Source organism: Cariama cristata, unplaced genomic scaffold (assembly GCF_000690535.1).
Source record: "Cariama cristata isolate BGI_N322 unplaced genomic scaffold, ASM69053v1 scaffold137, whole genome shotgun sequence".
NCBI lineage: Eukaryota > Metazoa > Chordata > Aves > Cariamiformes > Cariamidae > Cariama > Cariama cristata.
This window is the reverse complement of record NW_009625824.1, coordinates 5,357-24,993: the sequence shown is the minus strand read 5'-3', so window position 1 is coordinate 24,993 and position 19,637 is coordinate 5,357. Positions and strand designations below refer to the sequence as shown.

Genomic DNA, 19,637 nt, shown 5'->3' with positions numbered 1-19,637 from the left:
GCCCCCTCCCCCCCCCCCCCCCGCTTCAGTTTGAAAAATTGACTATGGCAGCCTACAAATTCTGTACTCTGTACAGAACTGAAATTAGAGTTCAAGTCTAAGCGCCTGGCGCTGTGCAGCAATTCTAGTGTATCTGGTTACTGATCATGTCTGAGAAGGGGTGGCATAAATCCATAGGACTTTAGAGAGCTACTGAAGAGAAGAACAGGAAATTAATCAAGAGAAACAGAGGGGAGGGCAGAATTACCATCTAAGGGGAGCAATTGCTCATTGGAGATTTTAACAAGTAGCAAAAGTAAAAGATACAAGCTATTTTTACTTTGTGTAACCTTCCCAGTTAGGTTAGTGGAAGATCCAGAGAGGGTTAAGTTTATGATTTCAGAACTTCATCTTTTAGTCAGGCAGTAGGGCATTTTGCCATTTCTTCCATGAATTGGAAAATCCTTTTCTGCTGTTGATTTTTATGGGCACTTGAGTTGATATAAAAGCTTACCCTGCCTCAGTTGTGGGCTGTAGTCTTTCTTGTGCTGCCTTGGACTCTGAACTAATTTAGTTTCCTAAAACAAAAATGTTCCTTTTTTCACTCTTGGAATACTTTTCTTCTGTTTAATTGACTAAATTGGCTCAGTGAAGAGCACTAGAGCTGGCACAAGAGAATAGGGAGAAACCCTTACTATTTTGACAATGGTAAGCCACTCATTGGCACTCTGTCTTGTGAAACAGTAATGTTATAAGCCAGGGATGAAAGCTAAATTTTGGCATGGAGAGCTCCAGCTCAGGGAGGAAAACATTCTAAATACTCTGATGCATTTTAGTAAAAAGTTGGGAGTATTTTGTCATGTCTATTTTCTTGTCTCCTCCTGCCTCTTGCTTTTCATGTTTGTTGGTTTGTTGTTTTGGTTTTTTTTCAATTTGCTTCTCACATGTTCTTCCACCTTCTTTTAATTCCTCTCTTTACTCATGATTTTCCAGTTGTCTGACACACGAACTAGTCCATCCCTCTTGATTTGAGGGACAAAAGAAATTGTCCCAAATCAATTCCACAGTCACCCAAGGTGCTGAAGTAGTTCTACCTTTTTATTGCGTTATTTGTAGGTTTGTGTTGCTTTTTAACAAACGTGTTGAAATACATAGTGTTTGGAAGTGCATATATGTGAGATAAAATTATTGATGCCCTTTTGGGAAAGGGTTCTGGTATAAGGCCTTGCTGCCTTTGTTTATTTTCCAGACTGGGGAGCTGAGGACAAAGATGAGCCAATCTCATGAAGACAGTTTAACAAGCGTGGCCTGGAATCCTGATGGGAAGCGTTTTGTAACAGGAGGTCAGCGTGGACAGTTCTATCAGTGTGTAAGTTCTCTGTTTCTGTCCCATTGAAAACAAAGCAAGAAATGAAAGTGTTTTGTCACTGTCAAAACTGAGGTTCACGTTTTTTTCAGTTTTTTCATGTGTGTGTATGCTCAAGCTTCTGATCCTTTGTAATTCCAAGAAGCAATACATTAATGCTAGTATTTCAGCAGCACCTTTGCATGTAGCAGTTAGAAGGGTTCAAGCATCTTTTGTCTGCCTAAAGGAGGATTTGTGGTCTGGGAATTTTTTTTTTTCCTAGCTGCTCTAGAAAATACATTAATAAAAAAGTAGTGCCTTTGTCCACAAATGCTGTTTATTCCGCAGAATTTTGACTAGGTCTTAATTTTTGCATGCTGTCTTTGCTCAGTGTGAACAGAAATTTGAAACCCTCATTGCTTGATTAGTGTTGATTTTGGGTGGTGGTCCACAGTCTCGCCCTGCTCTTGATTATTTGTCATCTGGATTGGTGCCCAGAATAATAGTGCAGTATGCAAACATCACTCACTGCAAAGGTGAGCTCTGTGACATGACGTACATTGCACATTTCACGCCCGAGAAAATAAATGACAAAAGGGATTCTTAGCTCTCCGGGAGAGATACCTAAAAAAGCCCTCGGTTAAGACAACCAACTCCTATTACATTAAGGCCTCTCTTTTACAAGGTAAGATTGCTTTCTGTAGCAATCATCTGAACGGAAGGTGAAAAAGGTACTTGTGTGACAACTCCTCAGAAATCTGAGACTAACAGTTCAATTTCTTTATTTTTTTTTTTCCTTTTCTCTCATTAGGATTTAGATGGTAATCTCCTTGACTCCTGGGAAGGGGTGAGAGTACAATGCCTTTGGTGCTTGAGTGATGGGAAAACTGTTCTAGCATCGGACACACACCAGCGAATTCGGGGTTATAACTTTGAGGATCTTACAGACAGGAACATGTAACTACCTCTTTCTTTGGTTTTGAATTCCTGGTTCTTACTGTGAGAAGATGATTGAGGAAGAGTTTGTGGGGTAGGATGAGAAATAAGTTATTAATATGGTACCAGAATTAAAAGACGAGGAGGATAATATGGGACAAGAATTAGTGAGTTCCAGTCGCAACAAGAAGCATTAGATCAAGTATTAGAAATAACTTTGTGAGCACTGGAGTAGGTTTCTGGTAGATGTTTTGATGTCTTCAGGAGTTGTCGTCTTCTCAATACCTGGCATATCTTAGTAGATCCTGCCTTGAAGTTAGATGGATTTGAGGTCTGAAGTCCCTTTTGGTCTTGGGATTTGTCATAAGTATAAGCAAGCTATTATAGACCTGGCTTGTACCAATATATAGAGACATACCTAATTTCAAATTCAGAACTGTCTTTCCTTGACAATATTGCAGAGACAGGACATGCCTTTTGTCTTGGTGTTGTATCGTTATTTGGTTAAGTGTACTTTTAACACTGATGTGTCTTACCATTTCAGAGTACAAGAAGATCACCCTATTATGTCGTTTACTATTTCAAAAAATGGCCGTTTAGCTTTGTTAAATGTAGCAACTCAGGTGAGTTGGTGATTATAAATGGAAATGCAAATAAATCTGCTTGCAACTGCTACCTGTTTTTAAGTATTTTGATGGGAGTTGGAATGTTTGATATTAATCAGTTGTATTTCAGGTAATACAAAGGCCTTAATATTCATAAATACAGCATGACCTTCTCTGACAAGAAGGCAATCTTAATCTTGAGACTGATTTTTTTTTTTTGGTTTTGTTTACTGATTTAGATTCAAGTTGATACTATGAACTACATACTATTAAATGTTAATCTCTGGCTACTGTGTTGAAAAGCCAGGTTCAGCAATAATTGTGGCAGGTTGACATGTCTGGGGTGTGAGAATTAGATTTTATTTATTTCTGGTTTTGGAACGTTGGGTAAGAATAGGAGCTTTCAGAATGGAAGGGACCACAGACTGGAAGTTTAATCTAGTAATTTGGTGTATCTTTACTCTCTTGATCTAGTAACAGTACTGAAGTTGGCTGAAGTAATATACTTTCATTATGGTGTGTTTTTTGTTTGTTTCAAAAGAATGGAATGGATAATGTTTAATGATAAAATAACAACATTCTTTATACTTCTTATTCCCAGGGAGTTCACTTATGGGACTTACAAGACAGAGTTTTAGTGAGAAAGTATCAAGGAGTTACACAAGGATTTTACACAATTCACTCATGTTTCGGAGGTCATAATGAAGACTTCATTGCGAGTGGCAGTGAAGGTAATGTTATTTCCTTTTGTGCAGAAAACTGGAACACTGTATCCTTACTATACCTTACTCTTATAATGTTGTTAGCAACTGTCATCTATAAAAGCAAGCAACTGATTCATTAATAAGTTTGAGGAGCACTGAGATTGTGGCATATTTGAAGATATAATTGTGTGCTAGCAGAAAGGATCTTTTGAGAGGATGGTAGTAGTAGAAAGCATTAATGACTCTTTTGTGTTGCTCCTTTAAAGCAAAAGCATCTGCACAGTTTTAATTAGAAGTGGGTGGGGTGTTCTTGAGGCTTTTTCTTTTTGTGGTATGATACTTAGGCTTATGGTTTGCATCAAAAATACTTCTGGGGAGTAGCAGCTTCATTTGCCTGTTGAAGATACAGGTGTGGTGAAGTTATTTTAATTTCAATAGAGTCATCTTAATTATGGATGGAGTACTCTCAAATTAAGCAGTTGTTGACATAGTCTGTTAGGGTTTCTTGGTGATCAAAGGCTTTGTGGTATGTTTTTATTCAACTGCCTGTGGCAGGAATAGAAATTAGTTAATGGTTTGTACCTTGAATTGGTTCAGTTCTGTCACTGATGTAGTGCCATCACCTCCCACGGAGGTCACTTAAGATTCAAGCCTATGCAGGGCTAAGAATTAAAGTAAGCAGTCACTGTTAGTACTATGTAACTCACAGCTGTTAGGAAATAAGGTTGGCCAGGACATTTACTACTATCCTTTTCTGGAACATACCAAATATGTCTAAAATAAAACCAAATTTCACCCTCTGACCAGACCAAGTGGAATATAATGACTGAAGGACAGCAACTGCAGTCCTCCAATCCAGCGTGAATTTCTTTTCATGGTTGAACAAGGGTCTTGGTTTGAGACCCAACCACCCGAAAGTTCAGGATTTGTGTTGAGCTATACTGATGTGTGTGTGTGTAGGTGTACATACTACAGTGCACCATACTTTTTCCCCCTATTTATTTATTATTTATTATATTCATTGTCTAAAATCTACTGAGCAGTATTTGAAACTGATGGCACTTTATTTAGATTTGGACTGTCTGAAGCTGTTGCCTCTTTGCACTGAATTGCTGCAAATGTGGCTACTGAGAATGTCTATGTATTTCAGAAGACAAGCAAACAAAGCAAAAATAATAGATTGCATTGTCATAGCCTTTTAAAAAAAAAAGTAATAAATTGATTACATTGTCATAACCTCTTAAACTTAAGGTGTGTTGTCAGCTAGGTAGGCTCTTTTCTAACACTTGTATCAGTAGGAAGAAAATGGAGGTCTATTCTGAGAGGGAAGTTGACTGCTGCCTTAAGCTGGCTAATTTGTTTTTTCCAAAACAAAATACAGGCATTCTGACAAGCACCAAAATACTGGTTTGTGTTTAGGCTTTGATACTCCCAGACAGCAGAGGCTTGTGTGTCCAGTGTTTAAGCAGAGAGTGAATTGTGTTGTTTGATGAATAGCATGGATATATAGTCTCTTGAAACCGTAAGCAGAATGTAAACACAATCAGAAAATTTGCATCAATACAAGTATACATAAAGGTGGTATACTCAAATGAGCTGATTCAGCAGAAGGCAATTGAGTTATCACATGGTTCTGTGATGCTATTCTAGCAGGTAGGTCAGAGAGCAAGTTTGTTTTGTAAGGGGTTGGGAGGAGGAATAGAGGAAGATTGGTTTGTTTGCTAAGCCTTTAGAATGACATCTACATTAAAACCTTTTCAAATAATTAAAAGACTTTCATTTGATGTGCTAGACCTAAGGCTTTTGTGTAATACTAGTAATACATACTTGTTTGGTTTATATAGCTCTGGAATATTCCAAAGACATTCCTAGAGAGGTCAACCCACAGACTTGTTAAAAGCTGCTAGTCTCCAGTTGGGGAAAAAAACAAAAGAAAACAAAAACTACCTTTAGTAATTTATTCTTAAATATGGTTGGTTATAAAGCAGTAATACTTCTCTAAAAATTGCAGTGGAGTGTCTGACCAATTCACTGTTCTATTTCTAGCATGTTGCTAGAAGTAATTAAAAGTTTCCCATCACAAAATAAGATCTGTAGCATTGTTTATTGCATCTACTTTAATATGTACAAATTCAGATCTTTACCACACAAGAATTACTTTTTGTCAAAGACAGTAATGGCTCACAATTTGACACATCAAGGTTTGTTGCTCTTCCTCCTTTGCTCTGTTTGCACTTTCACTGGAATGTTTTAGGTCTCTAGTATCAAGATACATTTAATAAACTATAGAAGAGTAACTTGGTTTCTCTCTTTAGCCATGTCTTGGCTTATTTGTGTTGTAGTCTGTGGGGCTCTCCTTTCATGTGAGGCACGGACGACTCAGCACACCAATATGATGATCAGAGAAGTTGTTTATTAATCAGAAGGCTACACCTTATATTATGTTTTCTACTTCTATACATTCTCTTGCTCAAGCTCTGATTGCTTACAAGTACTGTTCATAAGACTGTCACGCTTTTTAGAAAAGATTCAGATAGGCGCTTATACTATGCGTAACTTCTGCATAAATTAGACACAAGCTCTTTGTCTCACCTTGTTACTATGATTTTATTTCTTAATTTTATCTATCTCCGGTTCCCCTAGTATCCATCTCTTGTTCCACAAGCTTGCTACTTTGTATAACTCTCTGCATTTTTCCCACATCTTTTTACATTCTCAAAATGTCCTCCAGCTCATTGCTAACATAAAATGATCCTACAGTACTCAAATGTTTTTCTTCAAATACCAAGCGTAGTAGACTTGCAAGTGTTAAAAGGGAATCTGCCTCTTAGTGGAAGAGCTTTACCCATATTCTTTTGATTGCTTTTAGGAAAAAAGTTAGTGCTATTGCACAACAGATGTGGGTTTTACAAAGTTAATTGGTTTTTTAGTTGCTGAGAGCTTGTGTGGAAGTGTTATTTGACATAACAAATCAGTCTGTGCAGAATAATGTTTCTCATTATGTTTTTTTAAATGTGTATTTTATGTAGATCATAAAGTATATATTTGGCACAAGCGTAGTGAGCTGCCAATTGCGGAGCTGACAGGGCACACACGTACTGTTAATTGTGTGAGCTGGAACCCGCAGATTCCATCCATGATGGCCAGCGCCTCTGATGATGGCACTGTTAGAATATGGGGACCAGCGCCTTTTGTAGACAACCAGGATATTGAAGGTAAAAACCACTCTGTGTGTGTGTGTGTGTTCTCTAATCACTAAAAGCTTACAGCAAAGGCAGCTGGTTCGGTGGATTTTCTTAACCATAAATAGGATAGAAAAATGCTTTTAAGTCTTGGTTTACAATCATTACTTTTACTAAAAAAGTTGCTTTTTTTTAATGTATGGCTATTGACTTTTATCTAAGTTATTTATGTTTGTGGAATAAAAAGGAAACAACTGGTGTTTCCAAAATGATACTCAAATTTCTGAAATGGCCCTGTAGAAAACTCTGGGATCACTAAGACCTCAGGATTATATTAATTTGTTTATGTAGACTTTTAAAAAATCTTGCTTCCAATGCTTGAGGCTTAATAACATACAAAGTTATTAAAATTTAAATAATGCATTCTGACCACACTGCAAGTCGAATAATGGTATTACAATGCTTATGAAAGGAATCTCCAAAGTCTGGAAAGAGTGCAGTTTCCCACCATAAAATCTGTACACAATTGATTCTTTTCCTAACCATTAGCAATCACCTGTGTCCAGGAGAGACACACAACGCAACTTTTTTTGCTGCCAAAATGCACACTTGTTCCCAACCCTTCTTACCTACCCCCTAGAATTGTTAAGGAGATGACCACCAGGGAGTTGTTCTGCAGTTTATAGGCTTCTGTCAGTACGCATTCAGCCTTGTGGTAAAAATTTACAGTAGATGTTAAAATGAAATACAGTATATCCCATTGCCACAGGACCTCTTGGGTACTAGGTGTGGACACGAGTTCAAGGGGAAACCTGGACCAAGTAATAAAAGAGAAATCCATTGCATGCTACTAGATAAGTAAACACCTGTAGTTAAGAACGTCCCGTAGGTGAAAACGGCTGAAAGTTGGAAGGATATTAGGAGGAAGAATTACCTCCTCTCCCTGCCTCTGTGCTTTCTGACACATCTGCTTCTGGTCTTGGACTAGGTGGACCAGCCTGCCCAATCTCCTGTTTGTAACACCTTGAATGCACCCATAAGGACTCAGAGCCTACCCTCCAGTTGGTTTTACTCATGGTTTTGTTTGTTTGTTTTCTCCAATTAGCTGCTTGCTTGCTCCTTCTTAGTTCCTCCAGAAAATGAGCTAGTAAATGCCGTAAGAATCAAAACAATAGAAAATGGATTTCTCACAGCAGTGCTTCCACAAGAGGTGTAGGTGCACAGAATAATACCTAACAACTTAGGAATCTTAAATGGATGATAGACAGCTTTGTAATTAGCACACTCCCTTGGAACTTGAGTGCAAATGTGTGTTACCTCCTTTTGGAAGAGATGCTTTTGTGTACCAACCTCTAACATGCTAAATTAATCTCCAAATTAATATGAATAATGAGATCTAAAATAAGTAACTTTTAGCATGGGATTTAACTGCAGTATAAGATCTATTAACTAATGCATGTTCAGTAAAACTTACGTAAATACACTGTATTTATGACCTTGTAATAGAAATACTAACTGTTGATAAGATCTTCAAGATGTGATTTCTTTCTCTTATGTTTTTGTTTTTGCTCAGAGGAATGCAGTAGCATGGATAGTTGATGGCGAATTTGGAGCAGACGACTTCAGTTTAACTTAATTAGTCGTATTTTAAATGGCTTGGGATTTGGTGCAAACAAACATGATTGATAGCTGGACAGACATGCTCGTCATGAAAAAGAACCATTTCTGAAGCCCGGTTGGGGCCAAACATTTACCACCTTGCTTCATAGTAATCAGTCGAGATGAAGCACGTCGTTAGAACGTTGTTGGACACCGTGTTGAAATTACCCCCCCATCGGTTGTGAAGAACTGTGCTACATTCAGGCTAACCATTGAACTCAGTATATATATTTTTCCCTCCTGCCTTTTTGTCTGGCAGGCTACTGTTCTTGTTGCTCTTCTGTGTAATGAAGTTTAAATGCTTGTTTGGAACACTTTATTTAACAGTTTAGAAGGCTTGATAGAAAGAGTGCTTTAGTCTGAAGAGTATACATTGGATAGGAAAGTACTTCCTTCTCTTGTTTCTCAAGTCTCTCTCCGCCTTACTTAGCTTGAGATCTTTGCAGCTTGGTTCATGGATTCTAGCCTTGCCCGTTGTGCAGTATATATAAATTGAGATGATAAACCAATGAACTATGTCAAAAGCACTCTCAGTATCACATTTGACAAAAAGTTTTGTACTTTTCACATAGCTTGTTGCCCTGCAAAGGGGTTAACAGCACAATTTTTTTAAAAATAAATTATTTATAGGATTAAAATGACTTCATTTGTATACATTTGGAATTAAAACAATGCAAGAAGTGTCGTGAAACACGGTATCACTGATGCTTTTCCCGAGTGTGTTAAGACCCAATCAAAAGCAGTGGCTGGAAGGAGCTTTACATAGGCAGTGAAGCTTGTTTTAGATGGAGGAACTCACTGTCCATCTTAACAGATAAACTGTAGTATTTAGGAAAAAAAAGTGTTCAGAGTGCACCACCAGACTAAGAGTTTAAACAAGACGAGGTCTTTTTGGTTTTTTTAATTACATAAATATATGCAACGATGCTGGTATAAAAGGTAGACTACACCTTGAGGGAAGAATATGTTGAAAGAGTCCTTTCTTCACAAAGTCAACATTTTGTAAAAGTAATTAACTTACAGATCATAATTAAACACTTGTATTACAATGGAAATTTTTCTTTATTTGATAAACAAAGGTGTATAGTTTTTCTTTTTGAGAATATACGTTTAAGTTTGCAGATTTAATTGCCTCTCCCAGACCTTGTTGCAAGCCGGTGCTGTGAACATCTTGACACATCTAGGAATAGTTCCACTAATGTCCCACATCAAGAAAAGAGAAAGACATTTATAATTTAACTATTTATTCTTTTTGACGTAAACAGATGGCCTGGTATCTTTGCTTCTGCACTACACACAAATTCATTATGGGATGGCACTGGATTCCATTTTGCCACCTTGGGTGGAAAGGTAGTGTTGGTACTGCTGTGAAGTAAAGAGGGAGCAGGGAAAGGCACGCCAATGAGAATTGATGTGAACAGAAGTGTGGACTTCATCCTTTAATGAGATAATGATCTAATGTCCTTATTAGTCATGTGTGGAAGAAGGGTGGGGGAAGGTTTGCTGGAGTTCCTGGGAAGAGAAGCATAGCCACTTGGATGAATGGGAATGTGGTGTTTAACATAAACAGTCCCTCTTTTCTTTCCCAGAAAAACAAAATGAAGCTTAGCAGGTTAGATTTTTTTATTATGACAACCATTAGGTGGTGAATTTTTTCTTTCTTGCTTTGTGTGTAAATTTAAACTTGATTTAGGATTCTGATACTTTGGTTGAGACCAGCCCTGAATCTGACATACTCCTCTTTTAGTACCTTTGAAATGAATTAGGAACTTAATGTTCTTATCTTCAATCTAGTACATCTGTCATAAAATTCAGGTGAATTTCTTTGATAGCAATTACTGTTCCACAGTACTGGGAATACACATGCAAACTGAAGACTACAAATTGGTTCCTTCTTCCATTAGCTAGGTCTGGAGGAAGCTGTTTGTTTCTCTTCCTAGTTCAGACAGTGTCAGTTGTCAGTCTTGTTCCTGTGGCATCAGTCTTGGAGGGAAACAGACAACTTCCTAAGGTCAAATCTGAGTAAGCTAAACCTTTGGCTTTTAAGTAAAAATTGAATACCTAAACTGTAAACGATGTTCAGAACATGGTATAATTCATAAGCAATGGAAGTTACCCTAGTATTGTCTTACTATGGAACTTAGGTTTTTCGAACAAAGCATTATTTAGGGAGAATAAGGAGAATACTCCTGGTTTTGCTGTCTCTTAACAATGTCTCATACAATGTTCTGGTGCTACTTGCTTATCTCACTCGTGGGACTGAAGAGGGAACTTTAGGCAGGTGGTGAAGGCTGGATCAAATCTCAAGATTAGATTTAAAGTCTGACATGCACTTCAGCAGGCATTTTTAACGTGGTAGCCATAACTAAACAAAGTGAGGCTCCTTGCCTGGTACAAGCTGTGTGTGGGTGTGTATGGGCTGACGCCTACTTCCCACTGCAATGCACTGTAATTAGAAATTTAAACTTAGTACTTTTGCCAGAGTACTGCTCCTCCATTCTGGGGTTTCTCTTCTGGACTTGGTTTGTACCTCTAAAATACACTTCAGGTATTGACAAGCAGAGTTAGGGAGAAGCATGTGTTCTCCTATCTCCACTTTAGTTCCGTGGTGCAACTATGCAATGTAAAGGAAAGCTCCATATAGATGGCACTGCTTCCAGAGTGTCTCAGTAACAGTGTATTGCATAGCTGTCTGCTGCTCACAGGGGATGAGCGGAGGTGAGAAAGGTGAGAGTAATCTTCATTTTGCTACACTACTTGGTCCCACAGTAAACTGACATTATAGATCTAGCGGTAATGACTACCACTCCAACCTGTAGATTAAAGAGGAACTTAAACTATTTCTAACATGTTACATATTCACAATATGTGAATTGAAAAGTACCAATACTTTTTGTGCAGAGACTATAAAATGAGACCATGGGGGGAAAAAACAAATAAGTTTGCTCATTTGCAACACATTGATTTCCATGTGCTTAAAAATGTTCATAGGCTGGAGTCCAAGACTGGAACAAGTATGCACCCGCAATAAATTACTGTGTTTCTAGTCAACAGACCTGTGGTTTTAGAGAGGAAAATACTGCAAGCCTGTACTCCTTTTGTAACTTTCTCTGGTCAGCTGTTGGCTTAAAATGCTCACAGTAGCCTCAGGTTATTGTCAAGGCAGATCTTTAAAAAAAAAAAAAATCATGCTGAAGCATTTTATTATCTGAATGTTCTTAAGCTGTTCAGGTAAGTAATTTTCAAGGCACAATGGAGCACAAAAGGGAACATGCTAGATCTGTCCTTGTTTTGGAGGGGAGGGTAGTGGGGGGACATGACACTTTCATTTTTAAATTCCCTCCGTCTTTTCTAAAGTTCTCCAACTTTAAAGTTAACTACTTATGATTAGAGCAAAGATGCAAGCTAGAAATCTATCCCGATCTTGCTCGTTACTTCTCAACTTGGCCTCAAACAGGTAACGTTTACCAAAACTCAGTATGTTGTTGGGAGTTTGCATCTAGTTGTGTACTTTTACACTGTTAAGTGATACTCCCACCCAAAATCAGTTTTGAAGGCTTCCTTAGCAGGAAACCAGGACTTGTACAAGTAGCTGTAGTTTGAGGGGAGATGTTGTAGACCCAAATGGGAAGGGAAGTAAAGAGGAATGGACATAAAAAGCAGGATTTACTGACCAACAGACAAACTACTGTAACTCAAGGGGGAGGAGGAAAAATGCACTTTCAATGGTTTGTCCATATTTTTAGCTACCAAATACACTTGTATCTAACTTCTTTTTGAGACAACTGTTACGAGGAACACCCATCCCATAAATAGCTAATGCTCCTTTTGACCTCCTCCTGTCTTTTCCACATTGGCTTGAGTCCGTTTTCAGCTGCCGTACTTAATTTTGAAAACTGCTAGCTTGAATGATGTTTAAAAAGAAGGAAAAAAAAAAAATTATTAACTCTGACACTTTTTTTTAAACAGGGTGGACTTAATTGAAGTGTGCAGTGTTGAACTACTGCTGCAGTAGCTGCCTCTAGTTGTTGAAATAAACTGTAGACAAGTTTTCTGTCTATTAATCCAGATAATCTGGATTCAGTAAAACATCCGTGAGAGTGTTCCTCCCGCCTGGTGTGAATGTGTGTGCGCATGTGTTCCATGAACAGACAGAGAACCAAATGTTCTAGGTACTTGTCATGTTTTATTGCATACTTTAAGTCGTGTGTATGTGAAGTGTCCTTTGACCGGAAGGTTTTGGTTAATACCAGTATATTTTTATAAATTTGAAATTCATTGTGCCCCATCTTTTTTCTTAAACGTTTTTCATCATTAGGGTATATGTGCTAGATTTGAATCTTAACATTTTTAGGCACAGATGGAAAAAGTTATTGGCTCCTTGAAAACATATGGGACAAAATGGATCCTCAAAGCATGTATGTACTTACAAACCAAGCTGTAGAGATCAAGAAAAGAACTTTATTGTTGATCTCAAGATTTCTAAATTGTCAAGATTTATATGGAGTTGTGGTGGAACTAGTTAACACTTAGAGCTTTTGGTATGTAATGACTATTTGCTATGGACTGATATTAAATGTTTCAAAGGATTGCGTTCTTAAACTTTCTGGATTTTTGTTACTCTCCTTGGATTATATTAAGTAGTTAAAAATTTCTTTGCTATATTACATTAAAAACATAAGAACTTTGGGTCTCGTATTTATTTTCACTTGTTTTACTAATTATTTACAGAACACCATTTTAACTTTTTTATTTTATAAATGTGTAGTATTTTAAACATATCTTTAAAAAGTGTTCAATTGGAACTACATTAACTTCTGATTTGTTTTTATTAGGATTTTTAAAATAAAAAATACACTTTTTCCATGTTGGTGCACAGCACTTAACAGAAATGTTTGTATTCCCTTTCTTTCAATTCAATAAACAGAATAAATAACTGGAATGAATAGTTCTTAGTTTCCCTAACTTCACTTATATGACTGACTTGGATGTTAATTTCTTGATCATTAATTACAGATTTCTGTAGTATTTGTAGTATTTCACTTCCTCACTAGGAAAATTAATTTGTGGCAGTTTAGCTGAAGATGAATTCACTCAGTGTTGTGTGCAGGCTTTCCAGTTTTTGATGTTTGGCTCTAATCTACCTCACGCTTGTGTTTTCACTGGACATTTAGCAGTCGACTTGCCTGCGTCCCATTCTGTCCTTATCTAACACGTTGAACGTCTGCTCCTTTGGGGCTCCATGAAAGCCGTGATTCCTTAATGCTGGAGCTTGCTTAAATACCAGACATAGGTTGCTTTAGGTGATCAGTGGGTTTTGTGGGGTTTCTTGATATTTTGTATTAAGAAGGTGCCCCTAAAGTACTTGCATCTCCTGCTTAGACTTTTCTTAAACTGGAGATGGGGGACCTCCAGACTTCTATCTGAAGTCAACCTAAGCAGATCTTGTGGCTGAGAGCTCTTGAAGCTGCTTCTCAACTGTTACCTTTGTTCCCTCCAGCTAACTCTGTGTCCTTGTCCCTCTTCCCTGTGCTTTAGAACCTCGTCTTTGTCCCTCATTTTAGGCATTTTTATTCAGCTCTAGCTAATGTTCTGTTAAATAAAAAGCTGTGCCAAATTTGCCCTCCCCTTCCTGTAGCTTTTCCAAACTCAAAACTTTTGCTGAAATGCATTCAGGTTTTTTTAATTCTCTGAGCTTCTATATTGATTAGAAAAGGTCTTTACTCCCTCTAGTAGCACCTTTCTATTAACTTTATTCACTCCCTTACAGTTTAAGCAGCGTATAGACAATTAAGGCTTCAACGCAGCTGCAAACAGAAGGGGCATGCCTTATTCTTTTCGATGTGCTGCTTTGTGCCACTTCCCATGGGTACTGGTATTTGCGGGAGGGCTGTTAGATTGCAGACCCACTTCAGCTGTAAGTGATCCACACAGCAGGTGAAGGAAGTTAGTTTTCTGCCTAGGTTTGTTCCTGTGCTTCATCTGGTGTCTTATGTCTACCTTTAACTGGTGAGAAGAATGCGAGAGAAACAGGTATATGATTTCTATCGAACTGTAAAATTTCAGCATATGTAAGATTTAAAATTGTAATTTTTTTTAAACCCCTTCAGATTATTTAAAAGAAATTACGTAAAGAACCTGATAGTCGATGAGCATTTCATAATGCCCTGAAGAGTAGCCACTGAGGTTTTGTATGCCTGTAACGTTTCTGCCAAAGATAAGGTGGTTAATTTACTGGTAATTGCATGGTAGTCCATATAGCCCAAATTTTCCTATTGCTACCTCCAATCTCATCATTACCGTATCCTTAGAGGCAAAAATGGTCTTTTCTTAGCACTTGTATAAAATTCTAGAGAGCTTCTTGTGCGAAAAAGAATTGGAATCAAGCTATGCCGATACTGAACACACAAAGATTTACTTTTATGGGCTTATTAGGGTTTCAGGTCGATTCTTAACCTGTGTGCAGAAGTGTTCTTAGGACTACTGGTCATACTATTAATCCCACTGATTTACTATGTTCCATAATACAGAACTACTTTGGAAAATAAAACCCAGTAATCTCTCTGAGAACTGTTGAATGACTACTATCTTAGCAAGCGGACTAGGCTCTAGACTGTGGGTGAGGAAAAGAGCTTAATAACCTTGGTTAAGTTAGAATGCCGGCTTCAGATTTATGTTCAGGGATTAAAAGCTTTCTCTAAATTTTAAGTAATCATTTGAAGGATAAGCTAATGGGTTCCTCATGAAGTTCTATTTGGATACCTCAGTTCCAACGGGAAATATATTCTGGCGAGTGAATCGGAGGGAATCTGTTTGGTCTCATGCTGGTTCATAGTGATAAAGTTAGGTGAATTTTTATTTAAAATCAGTCTAAAGTTTGTGATTGTCTTGAATTCTGTCTATAAGCTTGGATGTAAGTTACCCTGTTCTCCCTTGATGAAGACCCAGAAAATAGGGAGTTTGTTTTAATTTTCACTCCTATAAAATTTCTGTGTTCTGTGGATCTCTCATGAGACCAATGCGTGTAGGATCCCTATTTCCAGCTAAAGAACTACATTTTTAGCAATTATAAATACTTTGTTTCCTATTGCCAACACTGAGCTCTGTGAAGGTCTCTGTTAAGGCAGGAAATGACCCTGTACAGTAAGGAAGGCTTCAAAATTACCAGTGTAACTACTCAGCAGAATTGTAGTCTCTCGAGCCTGCTACTAAGGTTTTTACAACTATTATAATAAGCTGTTAGATATGAATGATCAGGGAATTTATTTATATATAAAAAAAGTGGGGTTGGAGGTTTGCATTCATATAAAAGTATAGCTTGTTTAGTATTTGACAACCACCACTTAGAAATCATACCTGTATGTTTTTGTTGGTCTATCGTGGTTAATAATTCACTCTTGAAGAAAGAAGTGGGGAGGGATCCACAATAACATCCCTCTAGGTCAGGGATATAAATTAAGACATATGCGACCCCCATTTTTATTTTTTTCATCTATGTTCTTTTCCCTTACCTTTCCCTGTCCTGCTCCCATCTCTGAAGAAACACTTCCCTCAGTAGAGGAGAATAGAAGCTTTTCATAATGAGCGATACATTTTACCAATTCTGTTAGGGATGGGTCTAGCCTATTTAATGTCATCACTGGAATTGTGAGGTCTAGCAGTTGGAAATCATTGAAGGCAATGTATCTTTCAAACATTTTTTGTTAATAATAAAGCTCTTATCTCAAAATCATGTCTTCAGAGTAAGATTTAAAACTGCTAGTTTAAGTGGAGGACTTGCAGATTAATGATTGTGATCTTTCTCAGTGTGAAACATCATTAATGAAACTTAACTACTGTTAGCACTACAGCAAGGAATTAACTCAAGCAGCTTACTAACACTGTCCTTTTTTCTAATAGGTAACACCCAAAACATGTGTAGTATGTTTTTTTCACATACAAATAAGAATACTTAATTGCCTACCATATAAGCTGCTACGAAAGTTACTGACTTTCCTCTCTTTTAAAGTTTTATTTGCTCTCCTTTTTAAAGACCTACATACTGTCTGGGTTTCAGCTTTATAAGGCAGTACTTTCTGTAGTTTGTTTTTTGTGGTGTCAAGTAGTCAGTGGCATGCAGCTGGGGTAGCTATTTCCTTAGTTATTTTTTAATGAGCATAATTTTCAGCAGTTTTTCATCTTTGCAACAGCTGAACTTGGACTCCATCCATCATAAATTTAAAGCCAAACTTTTCCTTGAACAAACACTGAACAGAAGGTATCTAGGGAAATCAAGCTTCAGTGTTGTCTTTTCACCACTGGCCATGAAAACAGCTATACACCAAAGAAAAAGTACTTAAGAAGGAAAAGCTCATAAATTGTAGGACTTAATTACAGAACTGTATTTTTGAAGTGTTTCACTTGATGTGTTTGTTTAAAAAAAAAAAACAACTCTTTCCATACACATAAAAATGTTAAAGACAGTTACTGGACAGTGAGGGTACAAACTCGGGTTTATAAGCTTAACACTGTTGCAAGAGCTGCACAAAAAGAACGTTGTTTGCTGGTGTCTTTGAAGCAGAGTCACATCAAGAATGGGGATAACTGGGGTTACGGCTTACCAGACCACCTCCCTGAGCTAGACATACTCACGCTTCACCTCACTGGATATGAAAACAGCAGGTGCCTGTTGTAGTGACTGCGGACAGTCTTTCATGCCGTAACCAAGTGCAACCCTGGTACAATATGATGTCTACTTTGTGTGGAGGTCTATGATGTATTTTGATGACAAAATGGGAGTTGAAGGGAAAAAACAACTAGTAGTATTTATCTGTTTTTCACTCTTACACACAAGTGTTACTTTCACCAAAGGGACGTTAATCCATCCAAACACAAGACTCATACAGGTTGTTGAAGGGAGGGGTGGAGAGGGAGAAAAGCATAACTTTTATTCCATTGCTTTTTAGCTGGAAAAAACACTGACACAAAGATGCAAGTTGTGCTACTGTTCCACTTTGAAATCTGTGTGCCAGGCTCTAATAGGACAGCTTGACAGCCCGAGGCACATCCTGACACCTTTCAGTAAGAAGCGGACATTAGAGCTACACTTAAATTTGTTCTGGAACTACCACTATTATCAGCCCATGCTGCTGAAATGAGTTCCTCTTCTCGCCATTTAATCCCTATGATGTCAGTTCTGTAAGCAAGGATTCCATCTTACAGAAGCAGCAGCTCCAGCAGTTTGGGTTGCAAAGGAACAAAAACAACTGCTACACAAATCCAATGTCTTTTGAAAATATTTTATGTTAAAAATACAGAAAAATATTTCTTGTTCAAAGAGGAAAAATATACTGCATGATGACACTGATCTAGGTATGCTCAGAAGGTGTCTGTGGCTCCACCACCAGTCACTGGAGTGATGACCAAATTTGGCAGCTAATGGTTCTTTTTCAACTTCTCAATCATTTATCAAAGCCAGAATCATACTGTGACAAAACAGAAAACATGATACCAGTGGATTACTGAGGCATGTGCAAGTACAAATAGCTATCGCTTTCATGGGAGAACTGCACTTGATTCTGAAATAGAAAGTCAGGGCAACTACGCTATGTGCGTTGCTTATGAAGAGAAGGACTGCAGAAGTAGTACTGCAGTAGAAGAACAGTAGTTCTTCCATCTTGTGGTAAGTGGCCCCATCACAGAACTCATCTGTTTGTAACTTAGCCAGATCAACTTTTATTTTACAAGTTCTGTTTTAGAAAATAACTTGGTCCTCAAGGTTATTTCCATTCTAAATAGCCCACTTTTATTCTAGGTGCTGAAATCATGTAACTCTTTATATTGTACTTAGAGTGGTTTTGAGATTAAGGAGTAGTCTGAGTTTCCAAACAATGTTTGATCAGAAAACATAAAGGCATAGAACGAGCCCGCAGATAGCTGTCAAAATATATTATTGAGGTTTAGCAGGATGTAAAAAGATAATACATGAATACCAGCAATTATACTAGCAGAATAGGAAATAAAAATAGCTGGCAGACAATTCCTTTGTTCCTTAGGAGTAATTTTTGAAACTAACCTGTAAAGGTACATGAAGAAACAGAGCAGATGAAAGCCTAGTTTAATCATGGCTTCCTTCATGTGTGATTTCAGTTGTCCTCGGTTATGGATCTCCGTGGGATCAAATACCCCCATGTTTCCACTTGGCACCATAATGTACCTGAAAGTTTAAGAAAAAAAACCAAACACACAAGTATAGTCATCAAAGCATTAGGGAGAGCTTGCACAGAAGGGACTGTCACCTAAAGAGTGGTTTCACAATTCAACATAAGGGAACTCTTTTTAAATTTTATTTCAGTTTGAGGATATTGCATGTATCTGCCACTACAACCCACAAACAAAGAATAAGAGGACAAGAAGTATTAAAAGCATCAGCCCAGCTTCCCATGTATAAATGGGAGAGTTTCCAGGTAATAGCTGATTCCAGTTCATTTTAATTGCTGTTCACCGTTACTTGGTGTTATGAAGGAAGCGTCCGCCCACAGTGGAAAGATGCATTAGATGAAAGGGACTGGAGAAGAATTAATTTAGCTAAGAATTAGCTATTTATTTAGAACTTATTAGAATTTATTTACCAAAAACCACCACATAGATAATCACAAACTCCACTGGTCATAATGTGGCAGCATAAGACAAGACAAAGGATCTGTGTATTATTCCCATCTTTGTCACAACCCTCCTGGGTTACCTCAGCAGACACCGGCTTGACAGGATGACAGACCGAGCAGAACTGAAGAAGTTAAGTGCTGCTGTCCGAACCCACACAAGAACAAAAGTTGAGTGAAACAAAGCGAAATATAAGCAAAAAGAAGAATAAAACCAGCAAAACAAATATTTGTGTCCTGTGAAAATTCAAAAAGCAGCATGTTCTTTTGTCATAAGCATTTCTCAAGAGAGCAAATGCAAGCACATGAAGTTCTCACTCCAGCTAAGCTCAGTCTAGAACAGTAGTATTATTTCACTTAAATGTCACACAGGCTCCGCCTTCGTGGAATAATACTCTTTCTACACAGGAATTTAACTTCTCATCTTACACCTGGAGAAAAAGCAGGTGTTGGATTTTCTTTATATACTCAAAGAACAGCACCACTTGTACTCCAACAGGCACTCCCCCACCTCTTACAACATTCATTTCAACAATACAAGGGGAAGGAAGGGAACAAGAAACAAGGATGTTTTCTAGCAGCAGCAG

General features: G+C 37.7%; 2 protein-coding genes across 2 annotated transcripts in view; one reads left to right on the top strand and one right to left on the bottom strand.

Annotated features, from left to right (window-relative positions):
- The window catches only part of WDR26 (WD repeat domain 26), a 27,316-nt gene extending 17,851 nt beyond the window's left edge, over nt 1–9,465 (top strand). The window contains exons 8-13 of the mRNA XM_009703742.1: nt 1,229–1,348; nt 2,136–2,281; nt 2,805–2,883; nt 3,467–3,596; nt 6,599–6,784; nt 8,325–9,465. Of these exons, the coding sequence (XP_009702044.1) occupies nt 1,229–1,348; nt 2,136–2,281; nt 2,805–2,883; nt 3,467–3,596; nt 6,599–6,784; nt 8,325–8,350 (687 nt within the window). The 3' untranslated portion in view covers nt 8,351–9,465. The remainder of the gene's footprint in view (nt 1–1,228; nt 1,349–2,135; nt 2,282–2,804; nt 2,884–3,466; nt 3,597–6,598; nt 6,785–8,324) is intronic.
- Nucleotides 9,466–17,672: 8,207 nt separating this feature from the next.
- Nucleotides 17,673–19,637, bottom strand: part of CNIH4 (cornichon family AMPA receptor auxiliary protein 4) — a 6,893-nt gene continuing 4,928 nt past the window's right edge. The window contains exons 3-4 of the mRNA XM_009703741.1: nt 18,465–18,605; nt 17,673–17,874 (exon numbers count right to left, since the gene is read on the bottom strand). Coding sequence (XP_009702043.1) covers nt 17,847–17,874; nt 18,465–18,605 — 169 coding nt within the window. The 3' untranslated portion in view covers nt 17,673–17,846. The remainder of the gene's footprint in view (nt 17,875–18,464; nt 18,606–19,637) is intronic.